Source organism: Salmo salar, chromosome ssa12 (genome assembly GCF_905237065.1).
Source record: "Salmo salar chromosome ssa12, Ssal_v3.1, whole genome shotgun sequence".
Taxonomy (NCBI): Eukaryota; Metazoa; Chordata; class Actinopteri; order Salmoniformes; family Salmonidae; genus Salmo; species Salmo salar.
In genome coordinates, this window is record NC_059453.1 from 63,099,925 (window position 1) to 63,113,071 (window position 13,147).

Consider the following 13,147-nt stretch of genomic DNA (forward strand, 5'->3'; position numbering starts at 1 on the left):
ACAAACACACACACACACACACACACACACACACACACCCTTGCGGTACCTACAACACAGGTCAAAATCATATTGATCTTTAATTTTTACCAGGGTAGTAATCTCTAATCTCACATTATATGTGTGTACTGTTGTGTGTGTGTTTTCCAGGTGAACCCTGACTATGAGGAGGAGTGCCTGGAGTCCCGCTCCTCAGTAAGTCACATTGTCCTGTTCTGGTAGCAGTGGGCTCTGAAGGGTGTTGAGGAATGATGAATACTGTGGATCATCTGAACCAGTCGTTCCCAGATACAGTATTCTTCTGTGACCGTGTTTTCCTGTGACCCACTGAATGAACCAACCCAACGTCTTCAGTCACCATTGACACAATGTGAAATGTATCAGCCACATACCACTAGTGTGTGATCATTGTAACTCTTCTAACTTGTGTACCTCCGCTTGAACACCATGTCAGAGTAACGACCACTTCCCCAGTACCACCATTAGATGGCGGTGTCTGCATAGAGAAGTCTGATGGAACTAGTGTGGGCTGTTAACTTTGCCTGGCTACCCAAACTCCTTGCTCTGGCCAATCGCTATGCCACGCCCATGGACGTTGTTTTTTTTCTCCACAATGAGCCTGGATCTGAGTACCTTTCTGCCTATTTCTAGAAAGCAAACATATTCTAACCGTTCTGATTGGTCCCAGAAACCGATGGGTTGGGCTAGAGCCAAAGCACACGTGGGTAAAGCCACAGAGTTTCTAAACCCAGGGGCGCAACATCGCAAGACTTACGTGAATGCTTGCAAAACAGACCAAGTAGACCAGTTTGGGGTTTGAGAAGTCAATGTATTGAACAATTCTTCCTTAGTTGTTAATTTTCCTGAAATCTAAAGGCACAGCCTAGCCAATGTCTTAAGTAGTAGAACATGTTATTAGTCCAACCTCATGAAAGGAATGAGGAATGCCTTTGATTTGACGGCCTGCACATGCGCTGTTCGGCGCCAGACGACTAATAAACCTGATGACGTCTTTCTATGCATGAGCTTTGCTAGCCAACGTCGCCATGACATCGCCTACAAGTGTGGTTGAGGATTTCTATTGAAGAAGCAGTTTCTGCCTATCTTCATACTGTACTGTCTTTGGTAAAGCAGTGTTTTGAATATGTCATTGGCTTTGATACACTGAGTGGTTAGAGATGATCCAATCGCTGATGACTTTGTTTTGTACAACACCACTCATTTTGACATCACCAAAAACAATTTCAACAATGGCAGTCTCAGGCTGAAGTATGTAGCGAACATAGAGCAGCGGAACAGTTTGAGTCGTCAGGCAACCTTTAGCCAACAGATGGCAGTCTACCACTAGGAATGATCTCAGTTGCACAATTGTCCCCACAAAACACAGGACTATATAGTAAGTACTGATACCCTAGTCGCATTAGTCTGTGTTTACACAGGCAACCCAATTCGTATATTTTTTCACTAATTGGTCTGTTGACCAATCAGATTAGATCTGAAAAAATTATGTCAAAAGATCGGATGTGATTGGTCAAAAGACCAATTAGTGGGGAAAAGTTCAGAATTGGGCTGCCTGTGTAAACGCAGCTATTGTCAACACATGGTTGAACAAGCTTGTATGACTAACAGAGCAGGGAGCTGAGGGCTGTCTCCATGCCTGGAGGTGTGTGTTTGTCCCTGACTCTATGGAGATGGACTTACAGTTGAAGTCATAAGTTTACATACACCTTAGCCAAATACATTTCAACTCAGTTTTTCACAATTCCTGACATTTAATCCTAGTAAAAATTCCCTGTCTTAGGTCAGTTAGGATCACCACTTTATTTTAAGAATATGACATTTCAGAATAATAGTAGAGTGATTTATTTCAGCTTTTATTTCTTTCATCACATTCCCAGTGGGTCAGAAGTTTACATGCTCCCAAATACTAATTGGGTGTATTGCCTTTAAATTGTTTAACTTGGGTCAAATGTTTCGGGTAGCCTTCTATAAGCTTCCCACAATACGTTGGGTGAATTTTGGCCCATTCCTCCTGACAGAGCTGGTGTAACTGAGTCAGGTTTGTAGGCCTCCTTCCTCGCACACGCTTTTTCAGTTCTGCCCACAAATCTTCTATATTATTGAGGTCAGGGCATTGTGATGGCCACTCTAATACCTTGACTTTGTTGTCCTTAAGCCATTTTGCCTCAACTTTGGAAGTATGCTTGGGGTCATTGTCCATTTGGAAGACCCATTTGCGACCAAGCTTTAACTTTCTGACTGATGTCTTGAGATGTTGCTTCAATATATCCACATAATTTTCCTGCCTCATGATGCCATCTATTTTGTGAAGTGCACCAGTCCCTCCTGCAGCAAAGCACCCCCACAACATGATGCTGCCACCCTCGTGCTTCACAGTTGGGATGGTGTTCTTCGGATTGCAAGCCTCCCCCTTTTCCTCCAAACATAACGATGGTGATTATGGCCAAACAGTTCCATTTTTGTTTCATCAGACCAGAGGACATTTCTCCAAAAGTACGATATTTGTCCCCATGTGCAGTTGCAAACCATAGTCTTGTTTTTTTTATGGCAGTTATGGAGCAGTGGCTTCTTCTTTGCTTAGCACCTTTTCAGGTTGTGTCGATATAGGACTCGTTTTACTGTGGATATAGATACTTTTGTGCCTGTTTCCTCCAGCATCTTCACAAGGTCCTTTGCTGTTGTTCTGGGATTGATCTTCACTTTTCGCACCAAAGTACGTTCTGCTTTACCAAAGACACAAAGTCGTAACCGACTTGCCAAAACTATAGTTTGTTAACAAGAAATTTGTGGAGTGGTTGAAAAATGAGTTTTAATGACTCCAACCTAAGTGTATGTAAACTTACTACTTCAACTGTATACCGAAGCCTAGCCAAGTTATACTGCACTGGCCTGGTTATGAATCCACAATGTAGTTTCTTAATAGGATAACGTAAAAAGAAAATCACCAAGCCAGAACAGTGCGGTTCTGGTCCATACCATAAAGTCAAAAGGGTAATGCATTACTAGACAATCATCCACTCAACAATAGTGACCATGTGAACACAGCAGAAGACCCAAACGTATAAAAGAGCTGCAGTTTAACCAGATAATTATACAAAATGTACTTATTACTCTAATTACTGAAATTAATATTTATACATATTTGTTGATATTTACGAGTGATAACACTGATTTGTACTTCACAATACACTAAGATGTCTCTTTTGGCCTTTAGAACTTCATACAATTAAGTATGAACAGTCTCAATTCGTCTGGGCATGGACGCTACAAGACGTTGAAAGGAAAGCATAGGGACAGGGATGCCGGCCCATGTTGACTCCAATGCTTCTCACAGTTGTGTCAAGTTGGCTGGATGTCCTTTGGATGGTGGACGATTCGTGATACACACGTTGCAGTTCTTGACACAAACTGGTGCGCCTAGTGCCTACTACCACACCCCGTTCAAAGGCACCTCCATTTTTTGTCTTACCCATTCGCCCTCTGAATGGTACACAATCCATGTCTCAAGGCTTGAAAATCCTTATTTAACCTGTGTCCTCCCCTTCATCTACATTGATTTGAAGTGGATTTAACAAGTGACATCGAAAAGGGATCATAGCTTTCACCTGGATTCACTTGGTCAGTGTATTTCATGGAAAGAGCAGGTGTTCTTAATGTTTTGTATACTCAGTGTATATTGATGGTCTATCAATTATTTTACTCTTCATAATCATTGATCCTGGTCTTCAGGGCCCATGTCTATGTTTCTGTGCAGTGATCTGACGAGACTGTGTTTCCATGTTGTGTCTCCAGCTGGACTCTGAGCAGGTCGACCTCCGCGCCCGCCTCAGGAACCCCCAGGAGAAGGTCATGTATACCCTGGTGTCTGTCCCTGAAGGCAATGACATCTCCTCCATTTTTGAGCTGGACCCTACCACTCTGAGAGGGGGGGACTCCCTGGTGCCCAGGTAGGACTTTGAGCTGGAGCCTACCATGCTAAGAGGGGGGATTTCCTGCTGCCCAGATAGGACTTTAGGGCCACATAGTCTGCCGCTAAGCAGCCCCCACAGTTCACATTGTGCGAAAAGACCCTATTACTCATAATACTTTTAGAGGAATTTACCATTTTTCTAATAAGAAATCTCTCTTTTTACTATGTCCATGAGAATTAGTTGATTTAAAAAAACATCCTGTGTTGTTGTCATGTGCAAAGGTGAGTGACCAGGCTGCATTTGTCAGGGTTGGGGTCAATTTGAGTTGAAGTCAGTCAATTGAGGAATTTAACTGAAATTCCAATTCAATAACTGAAACATTTTCTGATGACTGTGTGTCTGGATCCTAAAAAAACATAGTGACTATGTAGCCCACTGTTGATGCAGATCAGATTCTAATGAAAATGTTGCAATATGAAAAGTAAACAGTCATGTTCCTCCCCCTGGAAGGACACACACACACACACACACACAGTACCAGTCAAAAGTTTGGATTTTCTTTATTTTTATTATTTTCTACATTATAGAATAGTAGTGAAGACATCAAAACTATAACATAACACATATGGAATCCTGTAGTAACCAAAAAGTGTTTTATATGCTTTTCCAACAGTCTTGAAGGAGTTTCCACATATGCTGAGTACTTGTTGGCTGCTTTTCCACTCTGTAGTCCAACTCATCCCAAACCATCTCAATTGGGTTGAGGTTAGGTGATTGTGGAGGCCGGGTCATCTGATGCAGTACTCCATCACTCTCCTTCTTGGTCAAATAGCCCTTACACAGTCTGGAGGTGTGTTGGGTCATTGTCCTGTTGAAAAACAAATGATAGCTCCACTAAGCACAAACCAGATGGGATGGCCTAACGCTGCAGAATGCTGCAGTAGCCATGCTAGTTAAGTGTGCCTTGAATTATATATAAATCACTGACAGTGTCACCAGCAAAGCACCATCACACCTCCTCTTCCATGCTTCACGGTAGGAACCCCTCATGTGGAGATCATCCGTTCACCTACTCTGCATCTCACAAAGACACGGCGGTTGGACTCATCAGACCAAAGGACAGATTTGCACCAGTCTAATGTCCATTGCTCGTGTTTCTTGGCCCAAGCAAGTCTCTTCTTATCATTGGTGTCATTTAGTAGTGGTTTCTTTGCAGCAATTCGACAATGAAGGCCTGATTCACGCGGTATCCTCTGAACAGTTGAGGTTGAGATGTGTCTGTTACTTGAATTCTGTGAAGCTTTTATTTGGGCTGTAATCTGAGGTGCAGTTAACTCGAATGAATTTATCTTCTGCAGCAGAGGTAAGTCTGGGTCTTACTTTCCTGTGGCGGTCCTCATGAGAGCCAGTTTCATCATAGCGCTTGAAGTAATGATGGACTGTTGTTTCTCTTTGCATATTTGAGCTGTTCTTGCCATAATATGGACTTGGTCTTTTACCAAATACCACCCCTACCTTGTCACAACACAACTGATTTGCTCAAATGCATTAAGAAGGAAAGAAATTCCACAACTTAACTTTTATCAAGGCACACCTGTTAATTTTAATGCATTCCAGGTGACTACCTCATGAAGCTGGTTGAGAGAATGCCAAGAGTGTGCAAAGCTGTCATCAAGGCAAAGGGTGGCTACTTTGAAGAATCTCAAATATAAAATATCATTTTGATTTCTACAATGTAGAAAATAGTAACAATAAAGAAAAACCTTTGAGTGAGTCGGTGTGTCCAAACTTTTGACTGGTCGTGTGTGTAATCTTTAGATTTGTGTGGTGTTTGTTCGTTCGTTATCAGACACATTTAGTTGATTTCAAGTGGAATTCCCCCATTAAAACACATTTCTGTTCTCACTTTCAGTGGAAAGGGTGAGTGGGCTGTGTTAGGTTCATGGAGTGTTCAGAATCAGTTGACATAGGACAGGTGTGAGCCTGTGTTTTGGAGAGGGTAGGGAGAGTTTCCATCTTGGGAGAGTAGGTGAGGGAGTTTCATGAGGTCATGAAGCAATAAAGCATGTGCGTGTCTATGTCTTGTTTTTGACTTCCAAGCTGACTGTACAGTAGGGAGGGTTTGACTTGCAGTAACCAGTGTTACTGATTCATGTTGGTTGTGAGGTTGCAAGGACTGGTGACTTTGATGAAGGAGAAGATGTTTTTTGTTTTTTTTTAGATTTATACAGATAAGATGTTTGGTTTTAAAGTAACCACTATTATTATGATATCCCTCTCTGTACTGGAATACATCAGAAAATATACATTTTTCAACATTTAACCAGAGGCACATGTCTGTTCCCCTGTTTGGTATGGAACTTCTTAGTATGTGCTATAGTGGGCCTAGCCCAATAATGACATTAATTCTTGACTCAGTGTGTGTGTGTGTGTGTGTGTGTGTGTGTGTGTGTGTGTGTGTGTGCGCGTGCCCGCCCGCCCGCCCAGGAACTCGTATGTGAGGCTCAGACACTTGTGCACCAACACATGGGTCCACAGCACTAACCATCCCATCGACAAGGAAGAGGAGAAACCTGTCATGTTACGTGTGAGTGACAGCTCAACCAGCCAATCTCCATTAAGACCAGACAGTTTGAGACCTTACCAATAGTCTGTCAAACCCAATCTTTAACTACTTTATATCATGTTTTCTATGTGTCCCACTTAAATCTGTCCAACACAAACATTGCTCAATAATAAAATAATACCCTCACATTAGATCTGACCACCGGATGCACAAATGATTCATTTTCTATTTGTGAGTTTTACTTACTAGAATTCACTTAATCTTACAATCCTAATTAACTCATCAGTTTTTCAAAATGTTGTTATTTTTAGATCGGCACATCTGCACTGAAAGAAGACAAAGAGGCGTTTGCCATCGTACCCGTCTCGCCCGCTGAAGTCAGAGATCTTGACTTTGCCAATGATGCCAGTAAAGTGTTGGCGTCCATCGCAGGCAAACTGGAGAAGGGCACCATCACTCAGAACGAGAGGAGGTACATGGCAGCCATTGGTGTTCTTTACCTTTTCAATGTAGGCACCAAACCATTCCAGAATGGAATGTCCTTGGAACTCTGGGTATCAACATGACGCCCATTAAGAATTCTAAATCTCAAATAATCTTCCTGTGTGCTCCTGAGTGGTGCAGCACTGCATCTCAGGGCTCAAGGCATCACTACAGACCCTTGTTTGATTCCAGGCTGTATTACAACCGGCCGTGGTTGGGAGTCCCATAGGGCGGCGCACAATTGGCCCAGCGTCGTTAGGGTTTGGCCGGGGAAGGCTGTCATTGTAAATAAGAATTTGTTCTTAACTGACTTGCCTAATTAAATAAAGGTTAAAGTAAAAAAATACTTCCTGTGTGTCCTCCAGGGCGGTGACCAAGCTTCTGGAGGACCTGGTGTTCTTCGTGGTGGACATCCCCAATAATGGCCAAGACGTTTTGGAAATCATGGTCAACAAGCCCAACCGAGAGAGACAGAAACTCATGAGGGAACAGAATATCCTCAAACAGGTAGAGGACAATGTCATTCATAAGGGACAACTAGAACGTCCACAGACTGAAGGGGTGAAAAAGGCTTAGGCCGCCTAATTAATTCCTTTTCAATGTGGATCCATTGGGAAGCAAGCTCCTTTGTCTTCTATTAACCTCTGTTGAAGTTCAACAAAGTATAACAAACTGTCATACTTCAGCTAACATTTTTCCAAACAAATGTATTTTCTTAACCTGATGGACTATCATCCAATGGGTGGAATTTCTCTCCAGATCTTCAAGCTACTGCAGGCTCCATTCACAGACAGCGGGGATGGGCCCATGCTGCGATTGGAGGAGCTGGCTGACCAGCGCCACGCCCCTTTCAGGCACATCTGCCGCCTGTGTTACCGTGTGTTACGCCACTCCCAACAGGACTACCGCAAGAACCAGGTACGCAGTGCGGTAACTGTCAGGCCTGCTGGTCTGGGCCTACAACAGCCACACAAGGACACACATGACAGTTCACATGAATGGCCTGGTGCCAAAACAACCACTACCCCAACCTTATCCCTAGCTCCTTAACCTAACCCATACTCTTTCAGTGTTTGCTGATCTGAAGATGCTAAATGAGCGTGTAAGCAATATGATGGATGTTCTCCTAATTCAATTGCAAGCCTGAGTGGAGCTATATCCATTTGGCTTATATACACCTACAGTATCTGGTTCGATTAGACCTGCAGACCCTAGCGGGCTTTAGTAGAGGAATGGCATAGGGGTTGTTTTCACATGGTGTTCTGGACTGTGTGTTCCAGGGACTTAGCCTATAGCCAAAATATCAAGCCACAGCACTTATACAATTAGCCTAAACTGTATGATGGCATTTAGCTGTAATTGAATGTGCTGTTTAGTCAGTGTGTCAAGTATTCTCTAATCGAATTGTATTAGTCACATGCGCCGAATACAACAGGTGTAGACCTTACAGTGAAATGCTTACTTACGAGCCCCTAACCGACAGTGCAGTTTCAAAAAATACGGAGAAGAGATAAAAGTAACTAGTAATTAAAAAGCAGCAGTAAAAAATAACAATATATACAGGGGGGTGCCGGTACAGAGTCAATGTGCGGGGGCACTGGTTAGTTGAGGTAGTATGTACATGTAGGTAGAGTTAATTAAAGTGACTATGCATAGATGACAACAGAGAGTGGCAGTGGTGAGGGGAGGGGGGGGGCAATGCCAATAGTCTGGGTAGCCATTTGACTAGATCTTCAGGAGTCTTATGGCTTGGGGGTAGAAGCTGTTTTAGAAGCTTCTTGGACCTAGACTTGGCGCTCCGGTACCGCTCCCCGTGTGGTAGCAGAGAGAACAATCTATGACTAGGGTGGCTGGAGTCTTTGACAATTTTTAGGGCCTTCCTCTGACACCGCCTGGTATAGAGGACCTAGATGGCAGGAAGCTTTGCCCCAGTGATGTACTGGGCCGTTCTCACTACCCTCTGTAGTGCCTTGCGGTCAGAGGCCGAGCAGTTACCATACCAGGTGGTGATGCAACCAGTCAGGATGCTCTCGATGGTGCAGCTGTAGAACTTTTTGAGGATCTGAAAAAAAAATCTAGTCTCCTGAGGGGGAATAGGTTTTGTCATGCCCTCTTCACGACTGTCATGGTGTGCTTGGACCATGTTAGTTTGTTGATGATGTGGACACCAAGGAACTTGAAGCTCTCAAGCTGCTCCACTGCAGCCCCGTCGACGAAAATGGGGGCGTGCTCGGTCCACTTTTTCCTGTAGTACACAATCATCTCCTTACTCACATTCTGCCTTCATCAAACTTTCAGCAGCACAACGCTCCCTTCCGGGCCACAAGACATGCACCCTCGCTCACACACACACGCACACACACACACATGCACACACACTCACGACCGCATGCCTACAGAAACATGCATTGTCCAAACACACAGACAGACACATTGTCCAAACACACAGACACTGTCACATACTGTGTGTAATTGTTGGAGTGGTGGCTGGATTCAACTGAAGGAGGAAGCTGCCTGGTGCCTGTGGACGACCTCTGTTCTCCCAGTCTCAGATTTGTATTTATTTGTATTTATTATGGATCCCCATTAGCTGCTGCCAAGGCAGCATGTGTTATCGTGTGTGTATGCATGTGTCTGTGCCTATGTTTGTGTTGCTTCACAGTCCCCGCTGTTCCATAAGCTGTATTTTTATGCATTTAAAAAAAATCTGATTCTACTGCTTGCATAGAGTTCCATGTAGTCATGGCTCTATATAGTACTGTGCGCCTCCCATAGTCTGTTCTGAACTTGGGGAATGTGAAGAGGCCTCTGGTGGCATGTCTTGTACGGTATGCATGGGTGTCTGAGCTATATGCTAGTCGTTTAAACGGACAGCTCAGTGCTTTCAACATGTCAATACCTCTCACAAATACAAGTAGTTAACTTTGAGCCAGGAGAGATTGACATGCATTTTATTGTTTCCTCTCTGTGTACCTCCAAGTGCCAGCCGTGCTGCCCTGTTCTGAGCCAATTGCAATTTTCCTAAGTCCCTCTTTGTGGCACCTGACCACACGACTAAACAGTAGTCCAGGTGTGACAAAACTAGAGCCTGTAGGACCTGCTTGTTGATAGTGCTGCTAAGAAGGTAGAGCAGCGCTTTATAATGGACAGACTTCTCCCTATCTTAACTGCTGTTGTATCAATATGTTTTGATCATGACAGTTTACAATCCAGGGTTACTCCAAGCAGTTTAGTGTCACCTCAACTTGCTCAATTTCCACATTATTTATTAAAATATTTAGTTGAGGTTTAGTGAATGATCTGTCCCAAATACAATGCTTTTAGTTTGAAATATTTAGGACTAACTTATTCCTTGCTACTCATTCTGAAACTAACTGCAGCTTTTTAAGTGTTGCAGTCATTTCAGTTGCTTTAGTAGCCAAAGTGTATAGCATTGAGTCATCTGCTTTCATAGACACATTGGCTTTACTCAAAGCCAGTGGCATGTCGTTAGTAAAGATAGAACAAAGTAAGGGGCCTAGACGGCTGCCCTGGGGAATTCCTGATTTCTACTTGGACTTTTTTGGAGATGCTTCTATTAAAGAACACCCTCTGTGTTCTGTGTTTAGACTCTTTATCCACCATATTTATCCACCATCCAGCAGCAGCATTAAGATCGATAATGACAAAACCCGCACTGAAGTCTAACAAAACAGCCCCCACAATCTTTTTATCATCAATTTCTCTCAGCCAATCATCAATCATTTGTTTAAGTGTTGTGCTTATTGAATATCCTTCCCTATAAGCGTGCTGGAAGTCTGTTGTCAGTTTGTTTACTGTAAAATAGCATTGTATCTGGTCAAACTCCATTTTTTCCAAAACTTTACTAAGGGTTGGTAACAGGCTGAGTGGTCAGCAATTTGAGCCAGTAAAGGAGGTAGCGGAATTACTTTTTCTTCTCTCCAGGCCTAAAGGCACACACTTTCTAGTAGGCTGAAATCGAAGATATTGCAAATAGGAGTGGTAATTTTGTCTGCTATTATCCTCAGTAATTTTCCTTCCAAGTTGTCAGACCCCGGTGGCTTGTCATTGTTGATAGACAACATTACGTTTTTCACCTCTTCCACACTTAGTTTACGGAATTCAAAATTACAATTTTTATCTTTTGTAATTTGGTCAGAAATACTTGGATGTGTAGTGTCAGCTTTTTTTACTGGCACGTCATGTCTAAGTTTGCTAATCTTGCCGATGAATAAATCATTAAAGTAGTTGGCAATATCAGTCGGTTTTGTAATGAAGGAACCATCTGATTTGACTGATGTAGCTGAGTTTGCCTTTTTTCCCCAAATGTCATTGAAGGTGCTCCAATGCTTTTTACTATCATTCTTTGTCATTCATCTTTGTTTCATAGTGTAGTTTCTTCTTTTTATTCAGTTTAGTCACATGATTTCTCAATTTGCAGTATGTTTGCCAATCGGTTGTGCAGCCAGACATAATTTCCATTTGGAAGACATTTGGGAATTACCCATGGGAATTTACAGGAGGGGGGAATCTTACTTTTTATCTACCTTTTTTAAATCCCCCAAAATGTCATTTGTTTTGCCTGTGTTACAGTAAATGTGTTGTTGTTGAAGTAATGAGTGGGAATTGTAGGTAAGTAATACTGAGGCAACAATACGAAAACTTTTTTGTGTAACCTTTTTAACTAGGCAAGTCAGTTAAGAACAAATTCTTGTTTACTATGACGGCCTACACCGGCCAAACCCGGATGACGCTGGGCCAATTGTGCGCCACCCTATGGGGACTCCCAATCACAGCCGGTTGTGATACAGCCTGGATTCGAACAAGGGTGTTTGTAGTGAAGCCTCTAGCACAGAGTTGCAGTGCCTTAGATCGCTGCGCCACTCGGAAGCCCTGAACTAAACTCAACAAAAAAAGAAACGTTCTCTCACTGTCAACTGTGTTTATTTGCAGAAAACTTAACATGTGTAAAAATGTGTATGAACATAACAAGATTCAACAACTGAGACATAAACTGAACAAGTTCTACAGACATGTGATTAACAGAAATGGAATAGTGTCCCTGAACAAAGGAGGGGGGGGGGGGGGGGTCAAAATCAAAAGTAACAGTCAGTATCTGTTACTGCCACCAGCTGCTTTAAGTACTGCAGTGCATCTCCTCCTCATGGACTGCACCAGATTTGCCAGTTCTTGCTGTGATGTTACCCCACTCTTCCACCAATGCACCTGCAAGTTCCTAGACATTTCTGGGGGGAATTGTCCTAGCCCTCACCCTACGATCCAACAGGTCCCAGACGTGCTCAATGGGATTGAGATCCGGGCTCTTTGCTGGCCATGGCAGAAGACTGACATTCCTGTCTTGCTGGAAATCATGCACAGAACGAGCAGTATGGCTGGTGGCATTGTCATGCTTGGAGGGTCATGTCAGGATGAGCCTGCAGGAAGGGTACCACATGAGGGAGGAGGATGTCTTCCCTGTAATGCACAGCGTTGAGACTGAGCTTGTTGTCATTGCAGGCAGTCTGATGATGTGGTGACACACCGCCCCAGACCATGACAGACCCTCCACCTCCAAATCGATCCTGCTCCAGAGTACAGGCCTCAGTGTAACGCTCATTCCTTTGACGATAAGCGCGAATCTGACCATCACCCCTGGTGAGACAAAACCGTGACTCGTCAGTGAAGAGCACTTTTTGCCAGTCCTGTCTGGTCCAGCGATGGTGGGTTTGTGCCCATAGGCGACGCTGTTGCTGGTGAGGTCTACAAGCCCTCAGTCCAGCCTCTCTCAGCCTATTGGGGTCTGAGCATTGATGGAGGGATTGTGCGTTCCTGGTGTAACTCAGGCAGTTGTTGCCATCGTGTACCTGTCCCGCAGGTGTGATGTTCGAATGTACCGATCCTGTGCAGGTGTTGTTACATGTGGTCTGCCACTGCGAGGACGATCAACTGTCCGTCCTGTCTCCCTGTAGCGCTGTCTTAGGCGTCTCACTGTACGGACATTGCAATTTATTGCCCTGGCCACATCTGCAGTCCTCATGCCTCCTTGCAGCATGCTTAAGGCACGTTCACGCAGATGAGCAGGGACCCTGGGCATCTTTCTTTTGGTGTTTTTCAGAGTCAGTAGAAAGGCCTCTTTAGTGTCCTAAGTTTTCATAAATGTGATCTT

At 43.7% G+C, this 13,147-nt stretch overlaps 1 protein-coding gene across 5 annotated transcripts in view; it reads left to right on the forward strand.

The window, feature by feature from the left end:
- LOC106565476 (inositol 1,4,5-trisphosphate receptor type 1) overlaps positions 1-13,147 on the forward strand; it is a 169,290-nt gene that overhangs the window by 71,805 nt on the left and 84,338 nt on the right. For all 5 annotated transcript variants that reach the window (XM_014132695.2, XM_014132696.2, XM_014132697.2 and 2 more), the window contains exons 11-16: positions 151-195; positions 3,814-3,968; positions 6,420-6,519; positions 6,810-6,970; positions 7,347-7,488; positions 7,741-7,899. In XM_014132695.2, coding sequence (XP_013988170.1) covers positions 151-195; positions 3,814-3,968; positions 6,420-6,519; positions 6,810-6,970; positions 7,347-7,488; positions 7,741-7,899 — 762 coding nt within the window. The remainder of the gene's footprint in view (positions 1-150; positions 196-3,813; positions 3,969-6,419; positions 6,520-6,809; positions 6,971-7,346; positions 7,489-7,740; positions 7,900-13,147) is intronic.